General features: G+C 44.2%; 1 protein-coding gene across 1 annotated transcript in view; it reads left to right on the top strand.

The window, feature by feature from the left end:
• The first annotated feature begins 1,850 nt into the window (after nt 1-1,850).
• The window catches only part of LOC128300212 (kazrin), a 40,335-nt gene continuing 23,664 nt past the window's right edge, over nt 1,851-18,521 (top strand). Inside the window, exons 1-11 of the mRNA XM_053036196.1 lie at nt 1,851-2,063; nt 9,561-9,725; nt 12,597-13,107; nt 13,195-13,413; nt 13,503-13,991; nt 14,075-14,215; nt 14,288-14,375; nt 14,443-15,000; nt 15,096-15,259; nt 15,351-15,512; nt 15,717-15,861. Of these exons, the coding sequence (XP_052892156.1) occupies nt 2,031-2,063; nt 9,561-9,725; nt 12,597-13,107; nt 13,195-13,413; nt 13,503-13,991; nt 14,075-14,215; nt 14,288-14,375; nt 14,443-15,000; nt 15,096-15,259; nt 15,351-15,512; nt 15,717-15,861 (2,675 nt within the window). The 5' untranslated portion in view covers nt 1,851-2,030. The remainder of the gene's footprint in view (nt 2,064-9,560; nt 9,726-12,596; nt 13,108-13,194; nt 13,414-13,502; nt 13,992-14,074; nt 14,216-14,287; nt 14,376-14,442; nt 15,001-15,095; nt 15,260-15,350; nt 15,513-15,716; nt 15,862-18,521) is intronic.

Below are 18,521 nucleotides of genomic sequence, written 5' to 3'. Positions count from 1 at the left end.
GAACTCTTTGCAGGATTACTGCTGGCAGGGGGAAAAACTTCTCCAACTGTGATCCGCCATATTATGCGGGATAGTAAAATTCTTGTTGAGTAAAATTATGCTACCCACTTGATCCTCCCACAGTTGCAGTTGTTATTTTTCTTCATCCAATTCAGCGAGAGAAGCTACAAAGCCGAGCTAATCGATACGAAGTGGATTAGTGGATGGCGCTGGTGGTGGGTAAACAGTAAGCAGGAAATTCATTTTATACCACGTCCGGAATCGGAACGTCTTCCACTCCTGTTAGTTGTGGAATGAGTAAGTCTGCTGTTGATGCTTTGCTAGTGTCTTATTTGCCATTGCTTTTAACTGGGTTGATGCTGGATGTGTACCATCCATCCTGGGAAGAAGCTTTATAGGTAACTTATTTTGTCCTACTCAAGTGCTCTACCGTCATTGTGGCACTGGAAAACAGTGTATTACGTAAAGTAGGAACATCACCACCAAATATACATAACGAGCCAACCACTTCAACTGGCACACCATACCACCACCGAGCCGTATCTCTTACTGTTGTGTCCTCTGATTTGAAGGAGCATATACCATTGACGTAGTTTTATGGTGTCGCCATAAATTGCGCAAGCTCGACTATCCTCGACTACTTTATTGTCCCCAATTGGCAAAAGCACTGTGCACCTATAAACTTACCACCACTCTCAATCTTATGGTAACGCAATAACGCATCAAAAATATTTCTCTTTTGCTGGGTAATATTCCCCGAACGGTTCGGGGGTTTTGTGAAGTTTTCCACTAAAACTATCAAACTCGGTGAAGTGTGTATAAACTTTCCGTACTTTGGTATACTATAGAGGGACTCTTTATGCTGAGTTTCCTTTTTTCTCGTACAAAACTATCGGTTTTAATGCAATGATTTGCGACCCAAAAACTCAATTATAAACTAAACAACTCATTTCACCTTTGCGTTTCATTTCAGAAATAGACGAAGACGTATCGATAGCCCTCAAAATCCAGACTTCATCAGTGACGAGTTCGAGTAGCGTACATAACGTTCCAATCCAATCGATATCGAACCAGTCTCCATTCCATCCCTGCTGCAAGGTACGTAATTATGATTTCCTTCCTTTCCAGGTACTACCCGCAGGTGAAGTGTTCCGTTATTTAACTTCACTTCAATCAACTACCCCTACTCGAACCAAACTCTGCCCGTCCTGGTTGCCCTGCTTTGGTTCGTAAACAAATTTTGCATCCCGTATCAGGATTTGATGCTGTGTACCTGTATCATTTTCTTATTATTTGATCAAAAACTATGAAACTTGTTCCAAGAAACTCCTTCCTCTCCAAGTCCCCGGTCAGCTAGAGGGGGATAGCTATCCTTCCATTCGGTTTAGAATATCACATCCTACAAACGCTGTAGTGCCAACTTTCCATAGCACCACCGATCGTCCGGGTGGGCAAAGTAAAGGAAAGCCATCGTGCGTACCACTCTCTGAAGAAGTACTGGAACTTATCATATTTCGTTTTTATGTCCACTTTCTCCCCCCGGTCTGCGATGAGTAAGCAAATGAAAACTTTGCCGATTTCCGGTCCAAATTATAACCGGTCGTTCGAAAATCGATCATCTTCTGGTGTGATCTTCGTACCTTCGCTTCCAAAGATTAATCGCTCCCTAGAAAGAAGGCGGTCACACCCGGTCGAAGGATTAAGCGGAGGCGGTTGTGTTGCGTGTGTTTTGCTCTATTTCCCTTGCTTGTCCTCTTTCTTTCCCTGCCCATTCCTAGCAGTGGTGCCAACTCATCGTGACAAGCTCCAAAAACGCGGCACTGGCTGGCTGAAAGAAGCTGAATGGGACGCCCAACAGCCGACCAAGCGATACCCTGCCAGGCGCAGGCAAAGAAGTCGAACGATAATTGAGTTCCGGTCGGTGCACCGGCACGATCAAACCAGCTCACTTCTAAGCGCTTCGTTTGCTTCCTTCCCGCACTGATAACGTGAACACCTCGCCCCAACCAAACGCCCCACACGACCGTTCGATGCTGGGAGAGTTTCACCGGATATTTGAGAAGGTTTTTAAAACTTTAATCCCCTTCAAGTTTCTTTTTTTCTTTCTGCGATCGTGTTCACTAGTGCCGTGTAGCCGTGTTGTGGTTCTTATGTGCGTATTTCTTTTTCATCTGTTCTTTTTTTCTGTTATTGTATTTTTCACCTTCCAACTGCTTTAACCGTTCCACTGTTTTGCTCCTTTTTAAGTCGTGAACTCGTCGTCCACGTCTAACCTGTCGTTTGGTTGAGGTTAGGTTTTAGGGCATTGGCACGCTAAGTGGCCATTTTACAAACTTTTGACGCTGCTCAGTTTTTATTTTTAATATTCTTTTATATCAAATCTTTTACATTTGCTTGACAAGTTTCTAATAGTAAAAAGCAGCAAGTGTGTGTTATTTGTCCTTAAGTCTTTCTCTTGTTGGAGCATTATGTACCACATGAATTCCTGGTTAAAGTCCTTTCTCATGGTTAACGAACCTTTTATCCTGCAATTACTATAAGCTTTTCCATTGCAATATTCCCTGCATAGCTGGATGTGCTTTTTCCTCTAACAAATAAACGTGCTTAGCAACTTCGATTGCGTGGACATCCCAGAGCACTAGGAAATTGCTCGTCTAGATACCCATACCCGTTGCTACAGCTCCGCAAAGGCTTCCTTCGATTGAATCAATTTCATCCATTTTCCCCATTTTAATTGGCTTGCCCTATTCGTTCGCCCTACGCTTTCCTGTCCTTCCCACCAGAATGTCCTAGTTTTCAGTTTGTTGTATGCTTTATTTTCTTCTTTTTCTCATCATATTCCTATCTACTTTCATTTCATTTTCATTGATTTTGTTTTGCACACTCCCTGACCCGGGACAAGTGCCGCGATCCAATTTTCTCTCCAGCTCTCTTCACTTAATACTTGTTGGGTTCTTCGTTCGTTTATCACCAATTAAGTTTTGATTGCCTTCCGTACCTCTGTGAGTATGGCTCAAATCTACTGAAAGACCAAAAAAATGGCAAAACAAATAAACACTCAAAATCAAAAGTCCCAGTGTCCGGGAAACTGTGGCAGCGAGCAAAGCAATGTCAGGTTTTGTTGATTTTATCCAATCTAATCTATTTAAATCGTTTTCTAGCATTTTTTAGGCGAGTCGTTTCGCAATGGTTTCGCTTAGTTTCAGTATGCCTCACTGTTTTGAACGATACTTTCAGTAGATTTGTGCAACTTGTTCCTTATTATCCTGTTCTTACTTATTTTCGTATCTACTTTATTCGCTTTTTCTGTAGTAACATTATGTCGTTCGGCCTAATTAGCTAGATGGTGCGATGTGCTTTAGATATGGAAATTATTACTCTACATCCGCCTTGGTATGGCAGCAATTAATGGTGGAAAATGGCGCCAATGTTTGATTGCTGCTAATCATTGCGGATGTGGTTATAATGTGGCTCAATGTTTTTGGCTTGTTTATGGAAAATTATAGCTAGCGTAGAGCAGAGCATCAAAATTTTATAACTAAACATATAACTTTCGAGCTCTTTTTGTGTTCAAAATTTCGTTCTTATGTGTCTTAACTATTTTTTGTTTGTTACACACATTTCATATGTTTTATAAAATTGTATAAACACCACACCTTCCCACGAAACACCCTGCAAGAAAATTATTTCCTTCCTCAAAAACCAACAAAACATTTTCTATAAAAACAACAATTCATTTGCTAACTTAAACAGCACATAATCTTCTTTTCTCCTTCAATTTACTCAATTCTTAACTACACAAAAACTCATTTTTAACCATTAATCTGGACGAAAGGGCTGTGCCGGCATCAGCATTCAATCATAAAAACAAACTGGACGGAAAATCCTTTACAATGCTGGCAAATAAGTTGCTCTTACACCAGTTGTTTTTGCGCAGTGGCGAGTAAAAGTTAAGCCTGTACAAAAATACACCGATGGATGGCAAAGCTGATGGTGGCAAACAGCAACGCCCACCGCCATTCAGGGCATTTGGATGATTGTAAAGTATCAGGATTTATCGTGAAAGTTTATCCCGGTGAGATGAACAATTCCACCGAAACAGCTTGTGCTGATGGGTGGCAGGATTTTGGTTAAACTTTGCCATACTTTGCTCTACAACAGTTGGACCGGTCGGTTCGGTTCGAACATAATCTACAAACATCGACAAATTTTAGTTACAAACATACAGCTCCCTACAACAATGGAACAATGGAAGCTTAAAAGCTTCACAAAAGTGACGCAAAAACCATCCTTGTACAGCATCCATTTGGTCAGCAGCGCTATCGTTAGGTAGGCAACCACCTTCGGATGGGGTTGCCACCTGTTGTTGGGTACGCTCGGTGGAAGTTTCAATTCGCTTCTCATAACACTCGGCAGAAGAAAATGTTAAAACGAACAATGCTTCGGTCGAGTGTCACCTGAAGGGAAAAGCGCCTGGGTATTAAATACAACAACGACAGCAAGACACAAAAAAACCCAATTCTTTCCACGCCCATTCCCACGCGTATGCGGCTACCCAGGCGACGAACAGAACCGAACACTTCCACTCCTGTCCTGTAGTCTGTTGTAGTCTCCGTCACCATGTTTACACCCTCAAGTGTACGGCCTCGGGTAAGATTTGTGCCTTCACCGCACAAACAAGCTCTCTCGGCCGTATTAACAACATCAGCAACAACAACACCACCACCACCACCGCCCATTTGGGCAAACAATGTGCCAACCTCAAGAGCATAGAGAGCTCGTGTCGTTCTCGGATAGAATAGGGGTGGTTTTTCCTTTCATCGCCGGTTGTTTTTCACGGTACGTATCGGTGCCAGAATGAAACCCGCTTCACCGAGCCACCGAGTGGGTCAGTATATCCGCTGTAAGGACACACTTCGTACACCAGGCGGTTCAATTTGATCAGATTTATATCGATTCGAGCGTCAGCGTGAGGGTTTTGTGTGGCGTAATGTGAGACGTATCTGTCGATACGTCAACGGTTCTGGTTGCCCCGGGAAAGAGAAAGCGAAAGTGGAGAATAAAAGCAATTCCGAAACCCAAATCAAGCCCTGCACGGTGATGGATTTCAAGGGAATACCCGGCACATCCTTGAATATGTGTGAGCACCGTGTTTGTGGCTTACGTAGTGTAATGGAACTGCCGGAGAAAATCTTGCACCGGGTTGGGAAAATAAATCTTGACAAATCGAAGCGACGCGCGGGCGCGATTATGTTGACCCAGATGTGGCCCCCGATTGTCGAGGCCGATTAATGGGAAGGATTTTGCCACACCGCAAGGATTCGGTGTTTTTTGATTGACGGTTCTATTTTCGGTGGTTTGGTAGTACTGCATAGTGGACGCTTAGTTTTCGATTAAATGTATGGAATTATTCATGTGCCAATAATGACTGGAAAACAGGGCTATAAATAAGATTACAATTTTCATCCCCATTTGTTTGCTGTATTGTACGTCACATACGATATTTCGTTCTAAACCTTTTCCACGGAAAAATGGTGCTAAAACAGTGCAAAGAAACTGGGGCCACAATTCCACACAAGCCAAAGGGAAATAAACTCCAGCCTGACAATCAATCAGCCCTTTTCTTCTGTTACAGCCATTCTACCTACGCTGCTGGTTGCTCTACAAACAAAAAGTGCAAATCCATCATGCTCATCTTTCGTCTTTCGACTGTGTCCTTCCTTTTCATGGAATTGTCATTTAACATGTATTTCATGAAATACATTTAACTTTTAAATATTTATACCTTAGTCTTAATATATATCGTTTGATTGTTTCGTTGCGCTTCTCGTTGTGTTTTCAATTCAAAAAACAACATTTTAGTAGCAGAACGGGAAACTCCCTTCGTCATTCAGTGTTCAAATGAAAATAAATTATAACTTATACAAACATGAGCTAGCAGTTAAACACAGTTATGTTCAATTGTTCAATGGAAACACATGCAGTACACGGTACCACACTTGTTCCCAGCGGCACACCGGGTGCGTTCGATCAATACATCTTCATAAGACTCTTGAGCGGCAGTTTATCCACTTAGCCCACCTACCCGACGCAAACGCTTCAACCATTACATTGCAATCCATTTCCATCAAATTCGGTAACTGTTGCAAAACTTCGACTGTTTTTTTTTTTTTTGTTGTTGCCACAACACCAATCGCCATCCTTCGTTCTCTTCCATCTTATCGATGTTGATGGAACATTTTTGCAACGACCCGAAATTATTTATTCAACCACACTGCACGGTATGTCCAGGTGCTCATAGGTCACGTGCCTTTCCACCCGGGCCCAAACATTTGACTTATCGATTTGTGCTGGACGGAAGGAACGTTTCCTAACACGCTTCGTCCAATAACCGTAGGGTCTGTGTGGAACATGCTTACGCATTTTACGCACGAAAGTCCAATAAATGTTCGACCAGCAGCATCGTTTGGTTTGTCCAACAGACCATTTCCCGGTTCGCCTCGTAGTGTATCTTCTTATTTTCCCTCCTCCTGAGGTGTGTGTATTTCAATCTCCAAGGAAACTCCCGCGAGAGTTAAGGAGAACTCTCCAGCCAATAAGCCCAACCGATGTGTCACGACAGAAGAGCGAAGGATGCGGAAGAAGGGCGCAGTTTTCCGCAGGTTCATGCACGTCAATGGGGAAAGAAGAGCCCCGTGTGACTTTGAGTACCGTTTTCACGATACGTGACTTTAACAAAAGGACAAGAAAATGACAATCTGCTACAAGTTCCCTCGAACCGTACTTCTACGTTGCGTTAATATAATTATTTTACTATAAAATGTTCACCCAAATCACCACAAACCCGTCCCGCCATCGGGTTTCCTTTCACTTGAGGCTTCGGCCCGAGAAAAACGATGCTGATTTATGATGTCCACAGTGTAAGGGGCAACAGCTTTCGGTGCGCCGGGAAGGTAACAAACCCGCGTTCATTGCGACGCCCACGAGTCAAGCACGGCATAAATCACCGAGGGTGCAATCATGACTGGAACGATGAAGAACCACCACCGAAGAGGGATGCTCTTGTTGGAAAACCTTGTGGACTTAAATGGCAGTTTGATGTAACCGTAACCGTTGGATTGCGGTCGTACCGGGGCTATTCCAAGCACAAACGGGGACATCGTGGTAGACTTTCGCCATCAATCTTTCTTCCGTCGGTCGTTCGGACGGAAAAGGTGCTCTTTGCAGCAAACGCGAAACCGGGTCATACCGGGTACTCGTATCGTCTTTCATCAGACCGTCGTGAAAAACGGGCACCGGCTACACTGTTTTCCTGGAATGTGTGCGCCCTTACTCACTCTCTCACACACACACACACACGCGATTGCATGTATACACGGTCAATAGTCGATTTTTCCGGGTAGGTTGAATAAAAGAATCTGCGCGTTGCGCCAGTGGAAGATTTTAAACATTCTATTAAACATCTTTTGTAATGCAAGGGATTGTTCAACGTGATGTGGATGGACTTTTTCTTTCCTCTTGCTTGGGCAAAATCTCAATGCAAAAAGTTCTTTTATTATTTCAAAGCACTTAGCTTAGCTTTCTTTACGAGCGGTGGAAAGTGTGTGCATTTTTTCAGAGAAGATATATTGCTCAAGCTTTTTCTCCTAGTCATGCAGAAATGTTGAAGAAATGCATTACATAATATAACAAGGACAAAGTTTTCAAAAAAGATTATGTAAAGCTTACATGATATGATTTTAAATATGAAACAATCATTTTAGTTCCATTGAGTATTCATCTACTTTTCCTATATTTCATTACACACAAAAGAAAACGAAAAAAAATTAAATTATGCATAAAACTCCTCTCTTTCTGCCAGCACATCAAACAGTTTATTCATGCGAGCTTTTACTTGTTATGAATGAAAAATTATCTCGATTTATTGCTTCCCTCGCAGGAAAGTCCTTTAACAATGGATGTCCAAAACTAGTCAAAATCTAAAATATGTTGCACAAATTTGCAAACGCACACACAGGCACACCCACCCGAACGGCAACACATTCCAATCTAAAGCTAACAGCACGAAGTGGAAAATAAACGTTTGATTTTCTGCTCCGGCTCGGTACACTTGGTCGCGCAAATAAATAACCCACCGAAGCAGCTGGAATTTGCTTAAATTAAAACTCACCCTCACTGAGCCTCACTCTCAATGCACGTTTCGCTTCGTACAGCAAAGAACACGTTGAAGATCCGGAAACGGGAAGCTCCAAACGGAACGTTAATGTTGGTGGGTGTACATGCAAACTAATAAAAATTCCTTGCGCACCATTTCTTATGTGCCTTTCTTCTTTTTTTGTTGCTCCCCGCTGGTCCATAACTCATCCATTTCGTAGCTTGCAACGTGGAAAAGCTCGGGCAAAGCTGAAACAGAGCGTACTGTATCGAACGGACCGAGAGTGCACTTTTTGCCTCCAGGTGATGGAACCGGATTTGTGCCCTAATTAGAATCGATTCGGAGGAAAAATGCCGTCAGAAGAAAGAGAGAGAGACCGAGATCTGCCTATTCCAATTAATGTCGTCTATTCGTTGTAAGGGAAAAACTTTATGCTGTGGGTTTTGTGCGTTGGTTACTTTCCGGAACCACAACCTTCTTCCGTGTGTCTGTTTTCGTTCAACGAACTTCCTGCACATGCATGGCAACTGGTTTCACTGGCTGTGTCTGGAAGCCAATCGTATGGCAAAACCGACCCAGTTGAGCAACAGTTGTAGTTCTATCTATGGTTTGCGACCAGAAACTTTCCCGTCAGTGCGGCTGTCAGAGCAATTGCAGAACTTTCCCGAGCTTGTGGTGTTGGGCTGGGCAAACGAACAAAACGTACGGTAAGAGGCAGACACTGACAGAAATAAAGCATAATGTAAAACTTTTGGAACTTTTATCATGAAATACGAGAAAGTATGTGACATGTCTGCTGTGCGTAATGTTTAATAATATGGAAATTGTTAAAAGGCTGAGCGTAGAGACAATTTATGATGTGTAAGTTATTTGAATTGGTAATAAAAATAATATAATTCTATTATTAGTTTTTGAACCCATTCTGTGGGTAGTTAAGACAAGTATCAAATTAAGTTTTAATTCGATAAAATGGAACAAAACATAGCTGCCCTATATAGCAACAATCACACTACTGAACTTCATGTCCAAACAAACAATACATAACACGCGTTGTGTGGTTATAAGTTTACTTGAGTTATTCTAAACCAAAATATTTGAATTAAAATCATTTCTCCAATTTTGTCTCGAAACAACATCTTCTTTGTCACTCCTCTTTATTATCACACACAAACACTCCTTTCGTCTTGATCTCTCTTTCACTCTATCGTGGAATGATCCCTTTAAGTGAGCTTGAGAATGTTTGCTTAATCGATTAGAATCCTTACATACCGTTTCCGTACCGCATCATCGTTGTCGTGTGGCCAATTGCTGTACTTGTTTGCTGCACGGCTACCTTAACGAACTGCTCCTTTGCCGGTACACTGCGTGGCCTTTCGGTACTGATCCCGTCCCGACTCTCTTCCAGACTGCCATCAACGATGACACAGTGAACTCTTTGCTGCGCCTGGTTGGAATGCAGTTGAACGGAACGGCCGGCACCGTGACAATGGCCGCCGCATCGGAACCGCCCGAGCCGCCACCGCGGAATCCGGACAAAATTAACGCATCGCTCAAGCAGCTCGCTGAATCGGTAAGTAAATCTGACGCTTTATTTAGTCAATTTTTTAATACTAAATATATTACTTACTTTTAATTATAATCGATTAAAGTAAGACTTAAGACACCCAAGAAAATTATGCTCTACTCCACTCATTCAGTTGTTTAACAAACATTCACGTCCTTTTTAATTGTGTATGGTTTGAATGTGAACAAAACTTTCATCTACTTAAAATTATACCATCATCTAAGGCCAGAGAGACAAATTTTGTCTTCTTTACTGAACCTCCTCAACAACATCGTTTTAATCATATAAATTTCTTCTTTTTGAATTCATCCGCATGCATGTTGCATTGCGCAATATGAACGTTAATTCTGTGTGGATCCTCACAGGATGCTTAATCTCGGTGATTTCAACAATCCCACCTGAGCAAACAGTGAGAGAGATAGAGAGAAAGAGAGTGAGAGGCACATAGTAACGATATTACCTTCATCTCCATCATGGCCTGCTACGAACAACTTCATCCTTGTCGGTTGTCGTTGTTGTCACGGATGTTGAGCACATCCTACAATCGATACCTTCGGGCCGAATACTGACTAGTGTCTGACTGCTTGCATACAATCATTCCACTTCCAACCATGTCGGAATAAATCGTTCGTCGTTGTGCTGGCTCTATTTCGGAATTGCTTGCAGCCACTAGCACTAACTACACGCTGTTGCAGAGCGATGGATGGAACGAGTTGCTAAATTCCTACCCGTGATTCGATTCCAATGAGCTTACCATCGAGTTTGGCTAAAGCCTAGGGGATGAATTACGAACGAGAAAAAAATGCAATTACATTCATTAGCGAACGGGCAAATCCTGCCAGGGGGCTTTAAACGCAACACGAAGTGTATTTCGATACGCTGCACTCAGTGATGCCGTGGACAATGATTGTAAAATCTCTACCAGGGAAATTTGCTGTGACTTTACAAAACAAGAGATATTTAAAGTAGTTTAAACCACCTTAATGTTTTGTTTTATTGAAAGTTAAAGTTGAAACCAAAAGCAGCTTTCGCAGCGTTATTTAACGCAAACACAAAAGCGAACAGATTTTCCACAAGTTTTCATCCGCAAATCCTGACCCATTACTGTCGCACGTACATACATCAACGCTAACGGTCTCGCAACAGAATCCCAAGTAAACACGACCTTTACGCTGATCGGCGTGATCGGAATGATCCTATAACATCAAACGATTTAATTTACAGCCCATTGTTGTCCGTGTACTGCGACCGGTGATCGAGAAACCTCCGAAATTCACAGCCAACGAGCAATTAATGCTAATTTGGAACGTTTATTTGTTGCGCCGCTTATCGGTCGCATCGGTACGGTGGAATGGTTGGCCAAACGAACCTTCCATAGCGTACCGTCACTGCCTGCAAAACCGAGATTTATCCAATCTTCAACTGCTGTCGACGGACACATTAACCTAGAAAAGCAATCCGAAACACTGGCTGTGTGCGCTACACAGGGCAAAGCCATCAGGCCATTACGAGCTATTTCGAACATCTCGCTGGAAAATTGTCATCAGCGGAAATGGACCTCCGGGAGCTTCCACCGATCCCCGGGACTGGGTTTCTCCCGCTTCGCTTCGCTAACACAGTTTGCAAACCGAAATCGATGCTTCGCTCATTATCCGATTCTCCGAGATTTTAGCAATCGCGCACAGTGTCCTCCAGCGAAAGAATCCCACTGCTAGGCATTTCCGTGTTTGCACCCGGAATGGCATGCCACCCTCCGATCACCGGGTTCCGCCGTGAAAACCGTACAACATCCGCAGCCAACTAACTTCAATTGATAAAATTTACATATAAATTAAACTGCTGTCACAACCAACCACTATCCTGCCCGAACGGGCCGGGGACGGGGCTATTATTTGGTGCCGGTGTTGCAGTCACGTTGCACCGTCCTTGCAGTCAAGTCGCCCGACGAGTGAAGCAGTGAAGAGGCTTCGATGGCAGGAAATTGTTTTCCCGTCGATGGTTTTACCGTGTTTTTTTTTCTCTCGTGTTGCTGATTTGATTGACGATAACGATGAAACTGGTAAGCGATGGTGGTAGTGATGGCTGTTGACGGTGACAATTGCACTGTGATCTGGTCGCTTTTTGCAAACATTCTTTAATTTAATCGCTTTGTTTCGTATTTACTCATTTGCGCCTCGACCATTACGAACTCTCAGTTGGTCGCAAATGGAGGCGCAGAAAATTGCGTGGAAGTTCATTTGTGGAACTATTTTCAATAGAAGATAGAAAAAGGCTTCGTTGCCTAGGACACCATCATCAGAGCTACGTCCATAGTTGCAATCTGTTTTCATGCTTTAATTACTCCGATTGCTTGCATTAGTTGTCAATGTGGTATCACAGTCCGACAAGGAATAGTTTTATTTGGTTCGATTTTCAACCATTTTGTAATTTTGAACCTTTAAATTGTTTTTGGTAGAATTTATAAAATGTTCTATAATATTTACTCGACAAAATCATGGGAATTTATGAGATTTGTGGCAAAATATCTTGTCTTTTAATTTAACTTATCGGTTGTAAAGTGATGCATATCGCAACTTTGAAATAAAATTTAGATGACCTTACAGTGTAAAGAAAACGAAACATCAAATATGGTATAATTAAATCCAAAACTCTTTTTTAATATATAAAGAAGCGTTAAGTTTTTAAGTAGTTTTTATTGAATATTTCGATTTCATCGATTTACCATATTCAGACAATCGACAATACTATACGACATATGTATTAAGACAATACTACCAAACCTTTCACTGACAAAAAAACAAAACTTGGGAAACATAAGCATTAAAAACGAAGACTTTTCCGTTATATATATATTCTTCGACTTACCATACTTCACAGAAAACACGTTCACTGGACACCGGCGATAAGACGGGAGCACCGAGCACGACCAGCAACGGTGGCCGTCCGTTTCGACCGATCCTATCACTAGACAATGCCAAACCGACCAAACCATTCGAAGTATCCGAACGTGGAACACCCACATCCGCACCGGCCGCTTCATTCGGAAGTACACCCGGAACCGACCACCAGTCGGCAACCGGAAGTAACCATGCGGCTTCCGAAGCCGGTGCTAGTACTAGCGGTAACAATAGCACCACCACCGCCAGCGGACAACGACAATCGAACCAGCCACTGTCCTGCTCATCGTCTTCCTCCGGTGAGGCGATGGCAACGACGGCAAATGGAACAGCTGGTGAAGCCATCGGGCCACATCCTTCCTCCTCCGGTAGCGGTGGCAGCTCGCAGGACAAAACTAATCTCGGCCAGCAGCAGCAGCAGCAAAAGCAAAGCAGTCCAACCCTCGCAGGAGAAGGCGATAATCTCTTCAAGAATGGTGTTAGCGACCTCGGTACGATGGTGCTGGCCAAAGGGAGGTCCTACTTCTATCCGTCCCAATAATCTGTTCGCATTGTTTCTCTTTCTCTCGCACGCTCAGAATCACCACAAACGACCAAAATTCGACTGGAGAACGAGCGGTTGTCGGCAGAGATTACGCGACTGAAAAAATTGCTGGAAAACTCGCCCGACGGTGCAGTCGGTGGAATTGATCTGCTTTCCCAGAGCAACAGCTTCGATGTGCAGTCGGCCGAGGACAGCAGCAACCGGATGGAAAAGCTGGAAAACGAGCTACGAATATCGAAGGAGCTGATTCAGAGTGAGTGAAGCATTAGATCTAGCTAGATGAATATTAATCACCCTTTTGCGTAAATACTGAGCGCGTCTGTCGTGTGTTTACGCCTCCAGGTTTAAAGCTCGAACGCAAGAAGCTCCGCGCAGACAAGAACGATCTGCTTTCCCAGGTCAAGCAGCTCTGCTCCTCGCTGCAGGAGAAGGAACAGGAGCTGCGCAACTTCATCCGCAACTACGAGCAGCGAATACGTGAGTCCGAATCCAACTCTGCCAAACAAAACACGGACCGGGAGCGGGAAAGATGGTCCCTGCTGAAACACGCACGGGACGAAGCCGAACGATCAATTGCACTGGCGGCACAGCTGAATGCACGCGACCTGCAGCTGCAGCGCACGCAGGAACAACTGCAGGAAGCTCGCCGCCAGCTTTCCGGCTGTATGTCGGATCAGGAGAGTCTAGTGTCCGCCGCCCCACTGACACCACCATCGGGACTGATGGCGCACAATGCGGCAGCACCCGCCACAACACCCGGCGTGGGGTACAGCAACATTAGCGGGACGCCCGGGGATCGTGGATCGTGCAGCGCTGATTCAGGTGTGAGAGGTAGGTTCCTTATCATTTCGAACCCTCAGGAAGGACCGGGGGAAAGTTAGGGTCGTGGACGAATGTTGCCTTATCAAAACTAGACTTTGTTGCAGGGAGTAGCGATCGGGAGAGTGCCGCCGGTGATCTGAATCTGAGCGATGGTCCGTGTGAGAATGGACCCTGCATACAGGTGGATTCGGATTCGGTGTCCCTAGTGTCCAGCCATCATAATGTGTATCAGTGTAAGTGTTTTATAGAACAGGCCACGGTGTTACTTGTGTTGATGGAAGCACTCACTTTCAAACTCTTGACAGATGGAACGCCCAAGGAACGAAGCCCTACCCTATCACCACTGAACGCCGGAGCCTACTCGAGGTCTGTTGATAGTGCGGCCCTGTCTAGGTAGCTTAGAACCTTTGAGCAGGACGTCTAGTTTCCCTTCGTGTAATCAACACTCTTTTGCCGGCAGCTCTTACAGATCCGTGGAGCAGTTGGGTTCGCCCGTGGACAATGAAAACCAAACCTTCGCTCGAAGACTGCAGCAGCAACAATCGGCCGGAGCTATATCTGCCTCCGGGAAAGCGCAAAGCACGGGCCTAACTGGACGTGCCGGTCGGGGCGGTACGTGGGGTAGCATATCGCGCGTCTTCGCCCGTAGCCGTAACCGCAACAAAAATGCCCCGATCGACACCGAGGCGACTGACTTCCAGTGGAGTCCCCTGACGGAGGAAGGCTACGCGGAGAAGCTGCGACTTCTGCGGGAAGCTTCCGCGATGCCCATGGAACGCTGGAGAGCTTCACAGGTGCTGGCCTGGCTGGAGGTAGCGCTCGGCATGCCGCAGTACAGTGGACGATGTGCGGAGAACGTCAAGAGCGGCAAGGTGCTGCTCGAGCTGAGCGACGCCGAGCTGGAAACCGGTCTCGGGACAACCCATCCAATGCACAGGAAAAAGCTTCGGCTTGCCATTGAGGAGCAACGACGGCCGGAGCTGGTACGCTACCCAACCATCGGCCAGCTGGGACACACGTAAGTACCCGCGCCCTTTTGGAAGCGTTTTACTGGTGGCATTCGAGCGAAACTATTTGACGCCATCTTGCTGTCTTCCACTTCCCTTTATGCAGCTGGGTAGCCTCGGAATGGTTGCCGGACATTGGACTGCCGCAGTACGCGGAATCGTTCATGCATTCGCTCGTTGATGCGCGCATGCTGGACACCCTGTCGAAGAAGGAGTTGGAGAAATATCTGGGCGTTACCAGGAAGTTCCATCAGGCGAGCATAGTGCACGGTAAGTTTCGAGACCCAAATAGTTGAGACCGCCGCCTCCGGGTGTCCCGGGTGCACCTTCATCGTTGACCGGAATGTTTTCTCTATTCCAGGCATTCATGTTCTTCGCATCATGAAGTACGACCGGCAAGCGATTGCAATGCGGCGCCTGCAGTCGGAAAACGTAGACACCGATCCGATCGTGTGGACCAACCAACGCTTTATCCGCTGGGCACGCTCGATTGATTTGGGCGAGTATGCGGATAATTTGAAAGGTATGTACTATCGTTACTGGTGGTGTGATAAACGAGTTCTGAGTGATCCATTTCCTTTCGGGAAAAGTGTTTGAATTCTACTATTCTACTGTGTGAGTGTGAGTGAAGCTCATTGCAGTCAATTTGCTCCTGCCATGTAAAACCTTATTTCCGTCTAAATGCCTGCTCATCATCCTGTTGACTTTCGATTTTCCATCCCAACAGACAGTGGCGTTCACGGTGGACTGGTCGTGCTGGAACCTTCCTTCTCCGGGGACACGATGGCGACGGCCCTTGGTATACCGCCCTCGAAGAACATCATCCGCCGCCATCTGGCAACCGAATTTGAGGCACTCATCCTGCCAGCAAGGTAAGCGCTCACCATGCCGGACACTTCCGCCATCGGTTGTCCGACTTTTCCCGTTACACCCGTTTTGGAGGTATCCCACCGCCATCCGTTTCATAGTCACGTTACCCGTTCATTTTCGTTCATCCCGTCTATCATCGCCCATAAAAACCAAAAGAAAAAAAAAGAAACCATTTCACAAACTCTCGCTCCATTCTGTCCATTACTCAGTTCGTTTCCATCTTTGATGTCGTTTTCGTGCCAGTTTTTGGACCCAAAATTTTCGTCTTATCTCAAATGTTTCTCTCTCTCTCTCTCTTCTCTTTCCCATTTTCTTCCCAACCCTATTCGCAATAAAATAAAACCCACACGTACACATTCTAACACATACTCACACACCTTCGTTCCTATTTTCCGAACATGCCGGATATTTGTGGTTTCTATTCGGGGGACGGGTACTCATTTTGGTGGTGGAAAATGGATAAAAAACCACAACGGCTACACAACGGCTGTCGTACAATTTAATCGAAACCCCGTTTCGACACCTTTGTGCGGGGTTTTCCAACCTGTGGTTTTTGGGCTGTGGAATTTAAAACTAATCCTGCCTGGGCACAGGTACGTGATTTTCTGCCAAATGGAAGAATACCCGATGGACAGTACGCGAGCATCTTCCACACTGCACAAAGGCTCGATTAGATAAATTGCTCCAACCAATCGTTGGAGAAAAAGGAAGTAGCGCATATATGGACGGCAACCGCAAACTGTTGCGCCGTAACGTTGCACAACATTATTAGTAAAACAATAAAGAAAATAGCGCCACAGACCTGACCCGACTCATCTTCCCCATTCCTATTGCGTAATGAGCCCTTTGTAAGCTTGTACCGCGAGCAACTTAGAAGGAATACCCGCTAGAACAATAATACTCATTAGTGTCACCGTGTTTCGCTTCCATCTCAGCAAGCTGTGCTGCTTCGGCTCGGTGCGCTCTGGGAAGCATATGAGCAGCGTGGGGGGAAACAGAAGAATCTCACAAAGAAAGGAAACAAAAACTGTGTCTATAGCTGTCTTTATGTGCGTTAGTCGAACAAAACTAAACAAACAAACAAACAAACAAGCATAACAAAAGGCGTATGTGTATGATGCATCTGTGCCTGGCGTTGCAGGGAAAGGCTTTAAGATATCTACTAAGCGTTCCTTCCCATTTTTTGCATCAACCTATCGTGCTTCTCTCCCTGATAGATCCGATGTGAATCTAAAGCCCCGTCACTGTCGGATGGGCGTTTTCTTGTTGTGTTTGGTTTTTAGCTAAGGAAAAGCAAACAAAACTGCATGCGAATTCTTTTTAAATAAAACAAAAAAAAACGACAAGCTTTTGACCCGAATTAGGCTAGTGAATACGCGAGTTGAATCAGAACGAATAATAGTCACACGCGATACGCGTACATACAGAACAAATATTTAAAAGAAGAAAGGAAAAACCTACAGCAAGTAAAAATCAAACGCCAAAATGAAGGAATAATTCACACGATCGTGAAAAAAACAGCACACTCACACACAGATACACACCGGTCTTGGTGTAGGTATGAAGTTTTCTATGTACTAAAATTAAACATTATCCATACAAAAACCAAGCCATAAAGCTTACTTCGTCGCATAAGTCGATTAAGGACACGAATAATCCAACCGAGGCCGATGTTGATGGGTATCTTGCCGGTTTTTTGAAATTATTCATCATGATACAGCACCACTAATAAGACTATCGTTTCTTGAACATCCGTATCCGTAAGTACCAGAAACAGAGGGAAATGAATTATAAAAACCACCAGAAACACACGTACAGACACGCACACACCCACACACACACAGGGGTTGCAGGGTTTTTAGGGTCCAAATTAAATGGTAGCATAACAGTTCAATCATCAAGGGAATCGATTTTGAAAGTATTACATAAACTCCATTACATTTACAATGTAATCCCAAAGAGTCATTTTTCAATAGATTTTATACTCTCAATTCTTTACTTGAAAAAAAAAACAAGCAAAACAACCCATCAAAGTATGTAGGGCTCCTCCAATTATTATGACTTTCATGTTACTTACTGTTATTGTTACAGGGTTGGAGACTCATAATAATTTTCATCATTTTTCGATAATAATTTTAAAAGACGCGTCATAATATGATGAGCACAATATTATACAAAGTAATTTTTAACCATCAAACGATGGCCGAAGTACCAGAGCAACTTTTCTTTGCGAACAAAAAAGATTGTTCCACTTGGTGAAATGTTCATGCTGCCAGTTTAATTCAAACTCGTAAAAATAAGTAGCACACCCAACATCCAACAGACAAACCTCCCAAAACAACGATAAAATCAAAAACAAAAATCAAACCAGCTGTAAGAGGAATTTTTGCGTATCCAAAACCAACATAAAACAACAACTCCACTACCATATGCACCCACTTCCTTTTTAAACGTATCGCGGAGATAGCGGAGACAAAAAAAAGGATAAAAAAGGACACACGAAATCAAACCAAACTAACTAAAAGGCTAACTGTTAAGTAGAATGGAATTATTTATGCGAACGTTCGGAACATACACGGAACGTTTGGCCACGCTAAAACGATGAGATTGAACAAATAAAGTATTAGTTTTCTGTACGGTGCGATACGCTCGTTTCCAAAGT

The sequence above is a fragment of the Anopheles moucheti genome, chromosome 3, assembly GCF_943734755.1.
Source record: "Anopheles moucheti chromosome 3, idAnoMoucSN_F20_07, whole genome shotgun sequence".
NCBI classification, from domain to species: domain Eukaryota; kingdom Metazoa; phylum Arthropoda; class Insecta; order Diptera; family Culicidae; genus Anopheles; species Anopheles moucheti.
Note: the sequence above shows the minus strand (reverse complement) of the source record. Positions and strands in the feature narration are given on the sequence as shown.